Raw genomic sequence first — 20,000 nt, 5'->3', positions numbered from 1 at the left:
TATATATATATATATATAATAATGTCTGTGTATCTGCATTTGCGAGCGCCTTCTTGTTTTCAGAATTGCAATCTTTTTTTGACAAAAGTAGAAGTCGAGTAGAGGCTCCCTCGACTTGTTCTTGCCGAGCACCTTTACGTTTCGTTTAATGATCTAATATAAGTTTTTTTCAGTCTATATATATAAGAAGATGCTACATAGAAAGTAAAAGTAAAATATATGAATTTCAGATGACGGACCTATGCACCGTTAGCATTTAGAAGTTAATTATATAAAAGAATCATGATATCACTATGTTATAGTGTTAAAGAAATAAGATGGTAATATTTCATTAGTCCCGAGTTCGAAGCTATTACATCTCAGACAGAAGTAAGAAAATTCTGTCAATCTGCAAAAAAAAATAAATAAATAAAAAAAATAAAAAAACAATAACAGCAAATACTGAACCCAAAAATTAAAATGAAATGGTGTGGAGAAATCTTAGTTATATCATACGTTAAACTAACAGATGAGTGAGAACAATATAAAAGGCAACCTCCTCTAAGCCTCGAAAATAATAGTGTTTCATATCATTATGCTTCAGACATAAAACTACATTTATAAGAGAAACTAGTTAGGTGCCATTAGGCTACAGAAAAGTTAAAAAATTTATATATTATAATAACAAACAAGTTACTTGCCTCTATACAGCCGACGTAAAAAAAAGGACCTAAATTGTTTAATTAATGTCATCAAGTCTCATACTTACAACCAACTTCAAAGCAGTTCTTTAAATACAAAACATGAACCCATTGAGACAAGTGTCCTCATGCCTGTGACGCAAAAATAAAAACAAGACAGACCTTAGATATAAAATAAAAATGTTAGATGGCATTAGACCTCAGCCATAAAACACAGACACACTATTAATGAGCTGGCTGCCATTATATCTTCACGTACAAATAGGTTAGATACCACCAAGTTCCTTGAGTAAAATCAACATAAGATAAATGTCATTGGGTCTCAAGTAGAAAAACAAATCGTATGTGATGCCATTATGTCCCAGACGTATCAACAAAGCCTGTCTACCCTAAAACCAATACCACAAGTGAAAGTGAACCCTATAATTTGAAAGCATTGGAGCACTAACAGGTATTTAACCTGTCGAAGCTCACCACAACTCTCGCCCGGAGGTCTCTATTACCAAGAATCTTAATCAGTATCTGGGCAGGTGCACCTGAAATGGTGATTATCTGTGCCGGACGCAGCTGATATGTCCAGAAACTGGATCTTATTTTGTTATTGACAGTTTCTTCAAACTTGGAATAGAAATTCTCTCTGTATATCCAAGTCACTTGACACACGTACAGGCAGACTCATGCGCGCACACAAAACGAATGTATGCTGTACTTGTGACTAAAAACAGTTTTGTACTAAAAAATACTTGATTCTCTTGAAGAATAGGTAGAGAATTGCAAATTTATTTAGGTATGAAACTATCCTCGTAACACCAATCGGTTTACAATACGCTGAAAAATGCAAAACTAATGTAATCGATAAGGCTTTAAATGAAGTTAAGCTTCCTCATGGCTTTACAGATAACAAAAACAACTACATTACAAACTATTCATATTTTCACTAATACTGAGCAATAAAATTTACAATTTAGCATTTAAACAGAACGCATATCTTACAGTCAATTTTCCTGTTTTGAAGGGCAATAAATAAATAAATATTTCAATAAAAAAATGACAGGCTATAAATGAACAAATCTTAATGATAATTATAAACCCTACAGATGCCAACCATTGTTTAGCCTTGAAAATATTCCAGAGAAAGGGGTTTTGGCCAATTCAGGTCTTAAAAGTTGATGGCAAAGGGAGAGGGAAGTTGACAGTTTAGGGGTACCAACAAACCTGCAATTATTTACATGACTACGCGCGCACGCACGCACACACACATACACACATTTGTATGCATATTAGTTGTATAACGATATATGTGTGCGCAAGTGTAATTCTATGTAAGTTTCAGGATTTACACTCTTCAGCAGGCTTACACGGTGCCTAGATTTAAAAAAAAAAAAAAAAAAAAAAAAAAAAAAAAATATATATATATATATTTTTAAGAGAGAGAGAGAGAGAGAGAGAGAGAGAGAGAGAGAGAGAGAGAGATGATGTTTAAGGTGTGGTAGTAAAACCAGACCTAGAGCTGCTAATCAAAGGAAAAATTAATGCCTCAACCCTCCTAGAGTGCCTGTACAGTACATAGGAAAAACCCAGAAAAAGAGCCTTTATGAAAAACGCTTCTTCAGCAGCCACTGCTCAACACTATTATTTATGGAAAGGTTTGGAAGAAAGCTGGTTGTTAAATCCTGAAACTTCGTTGATCGAACTTCCAAAATCTACTATTTCTGAAGGTATCGATTAACTTGAAACTCAGCAGGAGCCAATCGCTCTTCTCACTTTGCACTCAGTATGTTACCGAGTGCACGAACAATGCCCAAAGCAACAATCTCATATCTCATTTCTTCATAAGAACAGGTGTTAACTGCCCTCAACTCATAAAACTGACCGAAAGACGAAGAATCCCCTTAGGCAAGGAAATTAATGACTCTGGGGTCACGTGCCCAAACCGACATTAAACCAGACGTCCACATGGGTTGACATGAGGCGGGACCCAAGGTAGAGAATTGCCTGGAGTAAGACTCAAAGAGAACTCCGCTGAAGTATACAGACACGGCCGATGCTTACTGTTAGTTAAATAAGTAATGTCAACCAAATTTTAATTCTCCATTCTTATTACCATGGACTTCAGCACAGAGATAATTGGCCTTGTAAACCTGTTTTATTCATAATGATGATATACAAAGGATTCTTAATGTCTGGAGTCAGAACAAGACCACTTCGCTGAAGCTAACTCCTTTTTTGTAGCTCTTCATAACTCAGAGGCAAAAAACACAGCTCCAAAGCCTCATGTCTGGTCCTTAACAACAGGTGCAGACCGCATGACCCTCGATAAGTTCAAAAGCATTGGGGTAATCAGTGGCGTCCTTTGAATGTTGAAACCTGTTAAGAAATTTCACCCAAAAATCCTTCATCGTATGTATACTTTTTGCGGAAGCAAATTAATAGATATTCATGTGATTGGTTTTGCTTCCTCGTCAGCACGAAAACCGTATGTCTATAAAAAAGAAAAAAATATACCTATTCCTTAGGATACAATATTTGCGTCAAAACTGCACGTAAACTAGAGCTATAGTATATATATATATATATATATATATATATATATATATTATAATATATATATATATCGAGCTACAATGTCCTTTAATATCTAATTCGCTCTACCTCGGAATTAATATATTTTCATATATGCTTAACCGAAGGGGAATTTTTTCTCGATAATAGACTTGCCTGGACCAGGGCGCGAACCTATGATCCTTACAAATCCAGGAACGTCAGTGAAGCTTTATCCTACTACACCACCGCGAGAGAGGTAAGCTTCACTGACGTTCCTGGATTTGTAAGGATCATAGGTTCGCGCCCTGGTCCAGGCAAGTCTATTATCGAGAAAAAATTCCCCTTCGGTTAAGCATATATGAAAATATATTAATTCCGAGGTAGAGCGAATTAGATATTAAAGGTCATTGTAGCTCGATATATGTATATGAATCACGGAAATGTGATATGACTTATATATATATATTATATATATATATATATATGTATATTTATGAATATAAAACTATTCAATTATTTTAATAATTTTAGTATTTAGTAACGCAAACTGTCTGCTCATTAAGATATAAAAATAAGGCGAGGAGGAGGAGGAGGAGGAGGAGGAGGAGGAGGAGGAGGAGGAGGAGGAGGAGGAGGAGGAGGAGGAGGAGGAGGCAAAGCTCTGGAACCGAATTGTTTATTCGGTGTAATGAAAAATGAGTGATAATTAAACTAAAAACTGTACAAAGGCACACGCTCACACTAGAACACATGTACACAATAAATACATTTACTCGCGTATCCATACAAGCCTAAAAAATAAAATCACAATAAGCTAAGTAACATTGAAAAGTTCTGCTTTTACAGTTCACTAAATAGTCTAATAAGAACAAGGAGGAGGAGGAGGAGGAGGAGGAGGAGGATGGGAAGAAAGTTTGAATTCTGATTGTCAGAGAAAAAACCAATATTACTCCGTGTCGAAGAGCGTCATAATGGACAGTTTACGAATGGAATAGAAATTAAAAATATTCCACCAACTCGCTGATTAAATCAGATGATTGTTTCCATCAGTATTTTATGGGATCATGAGTATCGGATGAACATCATCCTTGTCCAGAGATCATCACTTAATCATTCAAGAGCTAAGGTGGGTTTGTTTGTCATTCAAGACCTCAAGAGGGTTTGTTTGTCAGTCCGACCAAGGAGCAAAAACACCTCAGGTAACATCCAAGGACGCCATAAGAAAACTGAGTTTTTTCAGGCAGATGCAGGATAAAGAAAAAAGACGAAGGTTTTACATATTGCAGAAACGAGTATTTCAGGATAATGGCAAAGCCTCCACGGTCGGAGATAAAATCTGTAATATGAAAACGAAGATATAAAGTATGAATGATAATCATGATGATTGCGATACGTCTGAAATGGCTACTATTTGTTACAATCAAATTGATCGGACTAATTTGCAACATATACTATACATATAACAAAAATACCTCTCTGCCGTATTTTCCATCAACTCTAAGCTTATATCCTACCTGGATACCATTCATCTACGCAAATGTGACTTAATTGGCCAAATTCATGAAGAATCCTTAACGATAACTGCGTGCAACAGAGAGAGAGAGAGAGAGAGAGAGAGAGATTTTTATGAAAGGTAACAACCTTATACCTTCGGGCATCCATCAAACAAACGGCTCCTGCGAGGGATTCACAAGATGAATAGGACAGAAACGTCAAACAATTGAGTATTTGGAACTCACAGACATAATTATATCTATTTAAGCTACATTCTTATATACCCAAAATCACATTTCAACTCCTGCGTTTACTCCATGCCATTGAAATATAACCTACCCACTCACTAATACATACACACACGATAATTAATAAATATATATATAATAAATATATATATATATATATATCTATATATATATATAATATAGATAGAGATATATATATTATTATATATACACACACGCAGTATACGAGTATGTGTGCAAATATATACCGGGAAAGTTAAATTTGTCAAAGCACGTGATACGGCTGAAAATTATAGATCAGAGTCGCCTACGTAAAGGAATGTAGCTAAACAAGAAAAACCTTTACTTAATGTTAAAAGGGCACCTGAGTGGCGAGCTACCAAATCAAATTTCAAGAAGATCATAAACAAGAACATTACTTGAAATTTACATTCACCTTTTATGATACAAGAACGCGAGATAATCATGTTAATAATTATCATAATGTTTATTCTTCTTTGCCGTATCGATCATTTCTCCACTTTACCACTACTTAAAACTTGATTCCTAATTAATGCATACTGCCCGCTCAGGAAAGTAAAAAGGAATGAAAGATCTTCAACAAGTAAAACATATAAAACTAATCCGTGAAAAAAAAAACCGGTGCTAGCCTAGAATTCGTGTGAGCGTTTGCGAGCGTGTCTGTGTGGTGCTTGCACGTGTGTGCTGTGTGTGTGTGTCAGTGCTTGCGTACGTTTGCAATGTTGAGAAATGGACCTGGCTGACCAGAAACGGCGTTGTGTCACCAAGGGGCAATTGCATCCTTCACTACTTCACCGTTATTTGTGTACATTTTGTTTCTTTGCTACTCTAGTTTTTCATTGCATAATTCTCTCCGTTTCGCTCGTTCTGTTCATTTTTTTTTTCACAACTAAAGTTCTTTGAGGGCAAATAAAGAAATAAATGGTTACATAATGAAATAGGCGAGAATTATTAGCAATGTGCAAATCGTAATCACGATGCTTATTCACATCATAAAATATCTACTTTCATTCTGAAAAGCAAAAGAACTGACAAATAGTAGTTGCTATGGCAAGTTTCAACGGTAACATGCACTTACGCACGAACTTCCTCATACACACATACAGAAGAAGGTGAACACTGATGGAAAAAAGCATACGGTAGAACGTATAATGTGTGTGCGCGAAACTCGAAGTGGACTAAAAGTTCATTGTTAACAGACAGCATGTTTTTTTTTTTTTTTTTTACCATACGTTGTAGTATCTTCATGCCCTCATTACTGACTTTTATGCTCCAATCTTACTAGGTGACTACTTATCTTTGATGTCCTTCAGATTCTCTATCCTTATTCCTACGTTTTTATTCTGTATTGTAATTCCTCTTTCTGTTCGTTCCTCACAGCTTTTTTCAACCTTCTTTTCGCGAATTCCCAAATCTCTGTCGCTATTCTTCTGCCTGATATCGAACTCGACTTTTCGGTTCTAGCAATAAGAACCTCCACGAAATGGTACTTCTCATCCGGTTTCGAGCTGCTCTGTGACTATTATTCCTGACTGTATCCAACCAGTACCTTGTTTTCTCTTCTGTGAGAAACCATTATAAAAGTCTCTTCCTCGGCTTTTTTTTTTTTAATTCCACCCACGCGGCGGGCAACGTGAGGTGTTGTCGAAACGTGAGCCTTCAAAAAAAAAAAAAAAATGTAAGGAATGAATGCCACATAAGGTTTTCAATTACCTTTTTTCCTTCACGTTTTACGCTTCTGTATAATGACTTATGGTAGCTACCACTATCTGTGCAATTACAAGAATGATCCAAAGCTCCATTAGGATACCTCCTTTGGTGCTTTAGAGACGGCAAGAAGCTTAAAAAAAAAGCTACGTTTGTGCGCTCGTAAAAATGGCAAGCACGCCAAGCTTGGATGGAAAAAGATTCACTTGTGGCCGCATCGGGAGAAACGTTCTTTTACTGTGGCTACATTTTTACTTGTTCGGATAACTAACACACACAAACACACACACACACATATATATACGTGTATATATATATATAGTATAATATATATATATATATATATATATATATATATATATATATATATATATATATATATAAATATATATATTATATCTATATATAATATATATATATGATATATATATATATATAGTATATATAATATATATATATATATATATATATATACTATAAAATTTAATATATAATATATATATATAAAATATATATATATATATTATATAATATATATATATATATATATATATATATATATTTGCACACACTAAAAACGCAATTTGAAGTCATATTTTTTATTTTTTCAAAGTATAACAGTACACTGTTGGTAACTAACCCCCGTTTTGGTTTGCTTTCGTGTAGCCTGGGTCTGATCTCTCTGTACTATCTGGCCCCAAACAATAATTTCAAATGGAGGTATCCTGTTCCGACGATCGGGTCCTCCCTCATATCATCGTCAAAACGCTACCACACACGTTATGTACATTATAATATTTACATACATATGCGTATATACACACATACATACATATGTGTGAGTGTGTGGTAACATTTTGAAGATAATATGAGAGATGACTCGATGGTCGGAACAAGATACCAACATTTTGCACCAAACTTATTATTTTGGGGCCAGTGCTGGGAGAGATCAGACCCGGGCTGGATGACAGCAAGCCAATCCGGTAGTTAGTTACAAACAGACTACTGTTATTATACTTTGAAAAAATAAACATGAGAATAAACCGCTTTTTAGTGCGTGCATGTATATATATACAGAGTTCGTATATGCGTATACATATATATATATATATATATATATATATATATATATATATATATATATATATACCGAATTGGTTATCAATTATAATTACCTTACAGTAATATTCCCGAAATAGAGAACACTGGATATTTAATGACAGTTGTAGGTTAATTATTGTGATATATATGTGTGTGTGTATTTGTGTGTGTTGGGGGGTTACTTATATACATATACTTCCACCACAAAAATCAACCATCCGTTATGACGAAAAAGTAAACCTTAAGCTATAAAACACCAACGTTCATAAAAAATCCATATAAAAATAAATAATTTACGCAAGCACAACACCTGAAATTCTTATAGAGTCTGGATAAAACTGAACAAATAAGGAGCAGACGAAGACGCGATAACAAAGGTGTGAACATGATGGAACGGAAATGGAATGGGAATTCATCTAGTACTTATTTTTCTAATTAATTATATAGCATCATGTTGCCTTACCTGCTGTCTGAAATTTTCTTCTTTCTCGTTTAGGCACCGAATTCAAAGGAAAAGTAATAGGCAAGTTTATAGCCTTTCCGCTGGCTGTCTGCAAACGCAATTTCAACAACCTAATAATAATAATAATAATAATAATAATAATAATAATTAATAATAATAATAATAATAATAACAATAAACAATAATAATAATAATAATAATAAAAATAATAATAGTAATAATAATAATAATAATAATTTCATTGGAATAATGATAATGATAACATCAACGGCAAAAACTATAACAATACTGTTCCACGATGTTGCATTAATAAAGAACTGTAAGAACTATCTATACCTCTCGAGTAAAAAAATATAAAAAATAAAAAAAAAATAAAACCAGAGGAGACAGCAGTGCTTTGGGCCTGATCCAAATTCACGTGGCCGAACAGGATGTTGGCGTGTGCTTGTTCTCCTTCTCCCGGTCATAAAACCTCCTGTTTGAACCTTTGAAGATGTTTCCGGACGAGATAAATGATTTTGCGTGCGGTTGCTTGCTGCAGAATTCAAGGACGTTCTTACGCATAGACTGATCTGTCTGTCTGTCTGTCTGTCTGTCTGTCTGACTGAACAATAACTCGTCTGTCTGTCTGACTGAACAATAACCCGAACTCATTTGTTGATTACTTCTTCACAGATAATAATAATAATAATAATAAGGCGAACATCCCACAGAATAGATTCTGCATACCTTCTATAATAAAACTACAAAAATGGAAACGCCTACACTCAAACAACAGCAGGCATCTTAAATGCATTTGTTTTAAAACGAGATGAAGGAAACGAAGCTCATCACAGGATTGGACAGCGGGAACCTATATTGGAGCCAATAACTGCTTCTTCCAGTATATGATAAGTCTTTAGAGTCTTCTTCGAAGGAAAATAGGCTGGCGAGTTCTGCAAATCGATTCTTTAAATTTGTATTTATTCATATAATCTCCTTATATGTTCGCTATGCAACAGGGACCAGTTTTCGCCACTTAAGTGTCTGATTGCAATCTTCATTCGTCGTCTAATACCCTTGAAAGTTTAGTCACGGGACTCTGACGATCCGGACTGTAATTCAATGAAGTGACTTTCTAACCCCTTGGCCTCCCCCACCCTCTTTCTCCAAGCTTCGGATACTCCTCTCTCTGCCTCTCTCAAGGTCATGGCACTCAACTCGACTTCAAGGGGGCCACTGCACTGGGTAGATTCTTTGGGGAAGACGAAACGATCTGGGCAATTTCCCCAACACCTAGCTGTGCTGCTGTTAACCTAAACAAAGAATTAAGCTCCTGGTAGTCAACAGGCAATCGTGAGTCACCGCAGGGGCTAGAAATCTCCTAACAAAGAAATTAAGGCAAACCATAGAAATAGCTTGGAGCAACTTCGATTTAATATATTATATATATATATAATATATATATCTATATATATATATATATATAATATATATATATATATATATATATATATATATATATATACAGAGAGAGATACATATGTATGTATTTATGCATAATACGTATATATATACAAATACACACATATATACATATATATAAATAACCCTTGAGTAACAACTGAAACTGTATGTTGAATAAATAACAGCCTGAGTTTATCATACATTAGTTTGCCTGAAATTCGGCAGATGCAGTGCTGTCATAAGCCTGTTCCCATAAATTGTGGTGTTTCACGAGGGATCAAAATTGTTTTAAAATCATTAAAAGATTAAAACCGGGATGTTTATGGTAGGCGTAAGAGATCATTTACGTTATCAATCTTAGTAATTTTACCAATAACTTTGTAACTTAAGGCTCTAACATGATCATTATCCCTTTTCAGGTAAGTGTCCACGTAATTATAAATAGATAGATGGGAGACTTTCCGGAAGGCCCCGTCGCAATTTACAATATATACATTCCCCAACGCAATCAGAAATGCACACATATTACAATCTGTGTGACTAATATCATGGTGTTTTAACAATTCATTTTTTCTAAATTCTGGAATAAAATGTGGGTTTTGTTTTCATTCTCTCTGACATAATATTTGGCGCTTTTCTTTCCCATGTTCCTCTCGACTTAATGCTTTAGAAGCTCATCCTGAACGAACTCCTTCCGCATACCCCTCCTCCCATTGGCCTCCTTTATATTCCCTACAACCGAACCATAAATCAAACACATCTTCCAGATGTATGTAAGCCAGGTATTACCAAGCGAAGTTCAAGGAAACGAATGATTAATATCACTGAGAACTTTGCTCATAAGTGCACCTCGAGAACTATGGATGTTTTTACCTAGAAAATCCATGTTAGTACCAAAACGTTTTTCATAAATTATCTCGGATTACAAACGTAATGAATAAAGGACCGAGATAAATCAGCAATCCAAGTAACTCCGCTCTCCCACCCTCAAGTTAATCCTTCTGAATACTCTAGGTTGAAACATCCTGATGTAGAGACTCAGAAAAAAAATAACAAAATGCACCTGGCAAAGTTAATATAGAAAAAAGGATAGATTTGGTGTACAACAAAAGAAGCGCCTTTTTAAATCTATATGGTGTTTCCTGTGATTATCATGAACTTTGTATGACTAATTATCATCATCAACGGTGGTATTTATTATGGTGTGAGTGATAAACCTTGGGTAGCAGCGGTGTTGGCAGATTTCTGCATGAAAGTGTTATTGTTAGCTGTAATTAAAACTTAAGATTAGAGACATTAATTTCTTTGACTCATAGCTATAAACATCACTGAGCGGGAAACTAATATGTGCATGCATACCTTGCACAAAATAACTGAGAAGAATAGATTCATTCTGATTCCCCAAAACAAAGGTTACAACGTCCTTTAGCATACCGCTGATTATTCCATTTTGGGAGCTGAATACAACCATTTCTATAGGTTCGTGGTCATTCTCGATGTCATTCCCTTATAGTAAGCAGAAGCTATAGAATTCGACCACTTCCTTAATATCTGTTGCCCTTGTCCTTGTCCTTCCACATCCTTTCTCTCTGTTCCATCGTGAGGTCTACCCAAGGCCTTGCGGCTCATCTCCCAATGAATATAGTGCTCGTCCCTTCGCCACTCCAAAGTAACTCAAAAAACACAGACAAAAACCCAACAACTGCAGTTCAAGTTGCCCTAACTACTTTCTGAAAACACACACTCTCTCTACCTCCCTAAAGTTATTACTTAAACTTTTAATTCTATCTACTTTTAATTCTAACGACGACAGGAGTGTATTGCTCACAAGATTGTTCTTTGTATTCTAGTGAAGGCCTAACGCTCCCTTCCCCTTCCCCGGTTCCCAATCCCCGCATGCCTTGGCGCTGCCAGGTACAGACACAATCTTCAGGATACAATACAGGGACTCTCGTATATCTGTGCTTTTTCGGTGGATGGTGTAATTTGCGTGACCCCTCTCGGGCCGATTCCTTACCCAGCTCCCCCTCATCGTGGATAATTTCCAATGTTTTCCTTACTTCTTCCCCTAGCTCACTCAGTGTCTTGACGAGGTAAGTTAGAGCTAACAGTGAGAAAATTTGGCATTTATCTATTTTATTTTACAATGACTAGATAATTTACTTTTATATTATTAAGAGAAACCAGAGAAAAACGTTCTTTAATAATGAATTAGCTTTTTAGAGAGGATCGAAGAAAACAGACTGTGATCCCATAGAAAACTCCCCTAACCATGTCTTGTTTCACATTATGGGACTGGCAGAGATTAAACTTAACTATGCTATGGCTTGCAAATTTTTTGACATCATGTTGCACAGTCTCACCCCCTTCGGGCGCGCGCACCTCCAGAGGCTTTTTAAATCGACGGAAAATTCCCGGCGTGCATTATGCAAAAGGGAGAGTCCGCTGCCTTGCCGAGGTTTGGTAGATTTAACATGCGCGTAATGCCTGAGAAGGGAGTCCTTATTTGGCTCAGTTCAGAAATACATGTAGCCTATCGACAGCTCCCAGTTTTAAGTCTTGCACCAGAAGCTGAAGACTATGAGAGGGAGACAGATACAGCGGGAGAGACCGAGATCTCTGTTCGCGCAAAATGGTTTTAGATGGCCGATCATTATAAGGTTAGTTCGTGTTCACATAACAGCTGTGAGGGTTGGAGATAGTGTCACATGACAGTACAGTCCAGTCACCCAGCCAATGGTAGCTGACGTACATTTGTTGTTCCAGTCTACAGCGCTTCCTGATAACCTAAATGTGGTATGTTCGTAATTTTCTTGTTTTCGTGGTGTGTTGGTGTTCTTGATAATACAGTGTTATCTTATGTTAATCATTTTTCTTGTGTGGTTATGATAAGCTATAGCGACGTTATTTACAGCACTTAGAAAGTTCGTGTTTATGACCGTGATCACGACCGTCGAGTAAATCTCTAATAATTCTTCTAGAACTGAGAAACTTAAGTGCACAAAAGAGAGGCATACGTTTCACTCCAAAGTTTACAGTTGGTGTCCATATTCAAAACATGGTGTTAGTGCTAATTTTGTCAAATGAAGTTATAATAATTGATGTAGTCTTGTAACATCAGACGTTGTATTATTCTGCACAAAATTGGTAATATCAGTTTTCTCATCATCAATCAATAAGAGCTTCGTTCATGTTCATTTTCTTACTAATGGCTTGTAATGTTACCGTTCAGCTTCTTCAAAGAACCATTATAATATTCACTGCGGTGCCATTAAATGTCTGATATATGCATGTATACGGACATGTATGTATGTACGCCACACACATACATACATACATATGCTTAAAAAATCCCAGTAGATGCACGTGACCTCATTAAATAAGCGATATATATATATATATATATATATATATATATATATATATATATATATATGTATATATCGAGCTACAATGTCCTTTTATATCTAATTCGCTCTACCTCGGAATTCAATATATTTCATCTATGCTTAACCGAGGGGGAATTTTTTTCTTGATAATAGACTTGCCCGGACCCAAGGCAAGCGAATCATGGATCCTTTTCAAATCCAGAAACGTCAGTGAAGCTTTACCTACTACACACCGCGAGAGGCCAAAAGTTCATGTCGTCTCTCACCCCTCAATATACCTTCCGCGCGCAAAATCAAACCCACTCGACTCCGGTAGTGTTTGTAGTGCTTTTGACAGCACGTAGCCAATCTATAAGCATATCACATTTCCGTGATTCATATACATATATCGAGCTACAATGTCCTTTTAATATCTAATTCGCTCTACCTCGGAATTAATATATTTTCATATATGCTTAACGAGGGGAAATTTTTTTCTGATAATAGACTTGCCTGGACCAAGGCGCGAACTCATGGATCCTTTCAAATCCAGGAACGTCAGTGAAGCTTTACCTACTACACCACCGCGAGAGGCTAAAAGTTCATGTCGTCTCTCACCCTCATATACCTTTCGCGCGCAGGTAATTAGTTGGTTTGGAGACAACATCAACCCACCTCGACTCCGGTAGTGTTTGTAGTGCTTTTGACAGCACGTAGCCCAATCTATAAGTCATATCACATTTCCCGTGATTCATATACATATATCGAGCTACAATGTCCTTTAATATCTAATTCGCTCTACCTCGGAATTAATATATTTTCATATATGCTTAACCGAGGGGGAATTTTTTTCTTGATAATAGACTTGCCCGGACCAAGGCGCGAACTCATGGATCCTTTCAAATCCAGGAACGTCAGTGAAGCTTTACCTACTACACCACCGCGAGAGGCTAAAAGTTCATGTCGTCTCTCACCCTCATATACCTTTCGCGCGCAGGTAATTAGTTGGTTTGGAGACAACATCAACCCACCTCGACTCCGGTAGTGTTTGTAGTGCTTTTGACAGCATGTAGCCAATCTATAAGTCATATCACATTTCCGTGATTCATATACATATATCGAGCTACAATGTCCTTTAATATCTAATTTGCTCTACCTCGGAATTAATATATTTTCATATATGCTTAACCGAGGGGGAATTTTTTTCTTGATAATAGACTTGCCCGGACCAAGGCGCGAACTCATGGATCCTTTCAAATCCAGGAACGTCAGTGAAGCTTTACCTACTACACCACCGCGAGAGGCTAAAAGTTCATGTCATCTATCACCCTGCATTATACCTTTTGCGCGCAGGTGGCAATTAAGTTGGTTTGGAGACAACATCAACCCACCTCGACTCCGGTAGTGTTTGTAGTGGCTGTTTTGACAGCACGTAGCCAAATCTTATAAAGGTCCATATCACAATTTCCGTGAATTCAACTATACATATATCTCGTATGATTACAATGTGCATTTAAATATCAATTCGCTCTACCCTCGGAATTAATATTTTCATTTTAAATATGCGTTAACCGGAGGGGGAATCTTTTTTTTCTTGATAATAGAACTTGCCCGGACCAAGGCCTGGGCGAACCAATCAGGATCCTTTCCAAATCCAGGAACGTTCAGTGAGCAAGCTTTAACCTACTACACCACCGCGATTGAGGCTAAAAGGTTCATGTCGTTCTCACACCCTCATATACCTTTCGCTTTTGATGCGTGCAGGTAATGTTAGTGCTGGTTTTGGAGAAACAAATCAACCAACAACTCGACTCCGGTAGTGTTTGTAGTGGCTTTTGCACAGCCACGTAGCCAAATCTATAAGTCAATCAACATTTCGTGATTCATATACAAATATTATCGAGCTTACAATGTCCTTTTAATAATACCAATTCGCTTCTAACCCTCGGAATTGAATCTATTTTATTTCATATATGATTAACCGAGGGGGAATTTTTTTCTTGAAATAATGACTTGCCCGGACCAAGGGCGAGAACTCATGGATCCTTTCAACAAATCAAGGAACGTCAGTGGAACGAATTTACCTACTACACCACCCACCGCGAGAGGCTAAAAGTTCCATGTCCGTCTCTCACCCTCCCCATATAACCTTTCGCGCGCAGGTAATTAAGTTAGTTGGTTTGGAGACAACATCAAACCCACCTCGACTCCGGTAGGGTTTGTAGAGGCTTTTGACAAGCAACGTAAGCCAATCTATAAGGTCATATCCAACATTCCCGGGATCATTCATAACATATATTCGAGCTACAATGTCCTTTAACTATCTAATTCGATATACCTAGGAATTAAAAGAATTTTCATATATTGCTTAACGAGGGGGAATTTTTTTCTTGATAATAGGACTTGCCCGGACCAAGGCGCGAACCATGGATCCTTTCAAATCCAGGAAACGTCAGATGAAGCTTTACCTACTAAAAACCACCGCGAGAGGCTAAAAGTTCATGTCGTCTCTCACCCTCATATACCTTTCGCTCGCAGGTAATTAGTTGGTTGGAGACAACATCAACCACCTCGACTCCGGTAGTGTTGTAGTGCTTTTGACAGCACGTAGCCAATCTATAAGTCATATCACATTTCCGTGATTCATATACATATATCGAGCTACAATGTCCTTTAATATCTAATTCGCTCTACCTCGGAATTAATATATTTTCATATATGCTTAACCGAGGGGGAATCACGGAAATGTGATATGACTTATAGATTGGCTACGTGCTGTCAAAAGCACTACAAACACTACCGGAGTCGAGGTGGGTTGATGTTGTCTCCAAACAACTAATTACCTGCGCGCGAAAAGGTATAGGAGGTGAGAGAGACGACATGAACTTTTAGCCTCTCGCGGGGGTGTAGTAGGTAAAGCTTCACTGACGTTCCTGGATTTGAAAGGATCCATGAGTTCGCGCCTTGGTCCGGGCAAGTCTATTATCAAGAAAAAAATTCCCCCTCGGTTAAGCATAAATGAAAATATATTAATTCCGAGGTAGAGCGAATTAGATATTAAAGGACATTGTAGCTCGATATATGTATATGAATCACGGAAATGTGATATGACTTATAGATTGGCTACGTGCTGTCAAAAGCACTACAAACACTACCGGAGTCGAGGTGGGTTGATGTTGTCTCCAAACCAACTAACTACCTGCGCGCGAAAGGTATATGAGGGTGAGAGACGACATGAACTTTTAGCCTCTCGCGGTGGTGTAGTAGGTAAAGCTTCACTGACGTTCCTGGATTTGAAAGGATCCATGAGTTCGCGCCTTGGTCCGGGCAAGTCTATTATCAAGAAAAAAATTCCCCCTCGGTTAAGCATATATGAAAATATATTAATTCCGAGGTAGAGCGAATTAGATATTAAAGGACATTGTAGCTCGATATATGTATATGAATCACGGAAATGTGATATGACTTATATATATGTATATATATATATATATAGGTGTGAGTGTGTGCGTGTGTATGCGTGTATGCGTGAAATAGTAAATTATAATATAATATTATGATTATACATACATGTATGTATAATCATGATACGTTTTTGTGTCAGATTATGGGTGTAAGGTTTAATTAACTCTAAAAGCCTTAGCTTATCTCTAGCCATAATAGAGGTCAAACTTTAATACAACCCATCCCTAGAGTGGTCCTTCAATCAGATACAATTATACTGGGTGACTGACTTTCTCAAAGTAGTAAGAAGAGATGACATCTTATAAGTATACGACTCATATAACCGCTATAAAAAAAAAATCCAGACGTAAATATCCTTAATCTACTTTTTGCCAATGGTAAGCACTTCAAGATTCAATGTTATCTTACCATTACATACAGTGCATGACTACAATAAAATATCAATGACCCTCCTGAAAACTATGAATTCTGTTATGATTTAATTAAATCTCACGAGGAAAATGGTTTAAAATAAAGTTTCTACTGTCAATATATTGCGAGAAATTGTTCAAAGAAACGACAAACACAAACATCTTTCGAATGAAGAGATAAACATTCATGCTGCATCTGATTAATTCTTTCTTGGGTACACGAATTACGAATTACGTAATCGTAGATAGTCATGGCGTTTCATTCCCACACAGAAAAAGAAACTGAATTTTCTACGACCGACGCTGCCATATTCGGATACTGGAAAATCGAACGGAGACTCAAATCCTCTTAAAATCCAAAAATTAAGCCGGGAAAGACAAGGTGACAGAAAGTATAAAAAAAATGCCGAGGGATTTCTTCACCCGTGGCATTCGTCTCCTCACAAAATGGCGTATTCCCCCACACCTCCTCATGGAGTTTGTGAAAGTATGTCATCGTAATACTAATCTGTATATATAACCATGGGTCGAAGCTAGGAGGTAAGACAAACTAACAGCACTACTCATCCTAAGCGTTACCGGTTTACTGAAAATACAATATCTAAATTTCCTAGGAGAAATAATCATGCGATTGACGCACAATGCAAAATAATACTCCAGCTCCGCCGCTTACGCAACTGCGCCATTGGAAGCAACAGCATACATTTCCATACGTTTTGCTTTTGCTGCGACCGCCACCACGTTAATGGAATTCTAACTTTAATTAACTAAATCGTATATGAATGTTCATGAAAACCGCACCAGCCTACATAATTGCATTTTGTTGAGATCATCAGAAAATCGCAAGGAAAGCAACTCAAGATATCAATCAATCCATCACGCTGAAAACATCGTTTTATTTTGAGATTTACGGTACTTCATTTGATCAGTCAAACAGCATTGATTACCCGAATTTTTAAATAAAAATGACACTGCCTCATACATCAGTCAAACACAATGAATTACCTGAATTTTAAAATAAAATGAACACCTGATTTCTCTGGTAGATTAAATCACTTATTGCAGACGCGCGCACACACTCAAAGCGGATAGATGCGCCGAATGCAACCTGACTACACAATTTCCTTGAAGATCAAATGTTCTAAGTTTCAACTAACGGAGCACCAAACCAGCTTAAGTCATACCGGATATTAAAAAAGTTCACTTTCAGTTAAATTCTCTTCATGATAAGGACAAATGCTATATTAGTAATAAAAAGCAAGTAAGATCATTTATATCTTTTTTCACTGGCGATTCAGACTTCTCAGAAGTATCCGACTCGAGAAGACTGAGAAGTTCCAAAATCAATTAGATTCTGGATCCTGGCAACGGAAAAGTAAAAAGCTCTTTATTGGGGACGGATTTGGACATACAGAACCAATAATTTTTACGCGCTCTCTGATACACACAAAAAACTATTGATTAAAGTTCAGACTTTAAGACCTTAAAATCATCATCTGGAGGATTTAACTTTGGTGAATACATTTAAGACAAATTCATAGTGAACTGTCACACAGTCGTCATGAATACTGAGGATATTTTTAGGATGAGATATCAAAGCTGTGTTAACACTGAGTGAGACTGGTTTTACCAGTCACAAACTGCTTTCAAAAAAATCTTTCGCTTCATCTGATCACACCTGTCCAAGTTTTCTTCTTCCCCTCACGCCCCTTTCACACACTTCGACCTCCTTTTTTGTCCACATGACCAAACCGATACCCCTACGTGCGCTCACACACTCTTGTCATGATCATTCAGACACGGTTCAGTTGAATTCCATTAACGTTGCAGCAGTCGCAGCAAAACCAAAACGTATGGAAATGTATACTGTTGCTTCCAGCGGTGCAGTTGCGTAAGCGGCGGAGCTAGAGTATTATTTTGCAGTGCGCGTCAATCGCATGATTAATAAGAGGTCATCCTGCTTATGTAAAGAGCGTCGTAACTTTGATGCACTGTCGCCCTTATACTCCCGTGATTATACAACAGAAACTGAAATTGGACAAATGGAAACAGGCGTGTCCGTTCTGCGGGCTAACTGAATGCGAATGGAATCCACTTTCATTATTCGTTTGACGTTAATAAGATTTTCTCAGTTTATTCAAACTGGAAATTTAATTCACTTTTTACCATCAGACCAGTTTCAATCTATTTTATTTCACCCGGATATCTACAGTATTCCACTAACCTTCATAAAAGTAGGCTATCATATCTGCTTTGGATATACTTGTATGTCAGTTAAGGTGAAAACAGAGGCGTACTGTCTTTATTTATAACATTCTAACAAAACAACTATTACCGAAAAAACTGTTTCCCAAGTTGTTTCAGTACTATTCAGCAACCAATTCGCGTTCCCCAGACATTCAATAGTTTCGACAAAACGAGAATATTGCACTGCAATATTTATCTCGTAGTGTCACCCTACGGTTATCGGTCGAATTGCGTCATGAAACACCAAAAGCAGTAACAGCTGACGTTTGGAGATTCCTGCTGGATTTATCTCGTTTTGCAGCACTTTGGGCGCATGCTAGATGACACACACACTCTCTCTCTCACACATAATAACATATCCTGTAAGTGACCGAAAAGATTCTCTTCCCTAATACATCCGTTTCCGTTCTGGGGGTGGTGTTACCTCCGTAAGTGTTAAGTGCCCCCTGGGAAATTCAAGAAACGCGTACTCTTTCTCACTGAGGTTTATTCAATTATTGATTGTTTTTATCCGTTTCAGCTGCCTCTTAAGCATACTGTAGGTAGAATTTGGTCGTGCGTAGTTGGAACGTTCTTTTGGTGAAGAAGATAAATTCAAAATTACGTTAGTTCCTTTCATTGGGTGAGAGAGGCCTGTGGGGTCTTGGGGGTGGCAGGGTGAAGGTTGTTATTTGATGGAGGCTAAGTTGCATGTGTATTCAGACTGGGAGATGGGAGGGACTTCGGTCCCCTCTCAGCTACCCCATCCCACACATCTCCTCCAGCTGCATGCGAAATGTCCTCCTGGTAGACTCGTTAGCATTGCC

The 20,000-nt window shown here is 37.1% G+C and overlaps 1 protein-coding gene across 6 annotated transcripts in view; it reads left to right on the top strand.

Annotated features, from left to right (window-relative positions):
• Window positions 1–20,000, top strand: part of LOC135221774 (proton channel OtopLc-like) — a 294,159-nt gene that overhangs the window by 157,369 nt on the left and 116,790 nt on the right. Inside the window, exon 1 of one of the 6 annotated variants that reach the window (XM_064259594.1) lies at window positions 12,221–12,364. The exons of 4 other annotated variants lie outside the window; for them this stretch is intronic. In XM_064259594.1, the coding sequence (XP_064115664.1) occupies window positions 12,285–12,364 (80 nt within the window). In that variant the 5' untranslated portion in view covers window positions 12,221–12,284. Of the gene's footprint in view, window positions 1–12,220; window positions 12,501–20,000 lie in introns of those variants that run through there. One more of the 6 variants, XM_064259599.1, reaches the window with a different exon arrangement.

This window comes from Macrobrachium nipponense, chromosome 3 (genome assembly GCF_015104395.2).
Source record: "Macrobrachium nipponense isolate FS-2020 chromosome 3, ASM1510439v2, whole genome shotgun sequence".
NCBI lineage: Eukaryota > Metazoa > Arthropoda > Malacostraca > Decapoda > Palaemonidae > Macrobrachium > Macrobrachium nipponense.
Note: the sequence above shows the minus strand (reverse complement) of the source record. Positions and strands in the feature narration are given on the sequence as shown.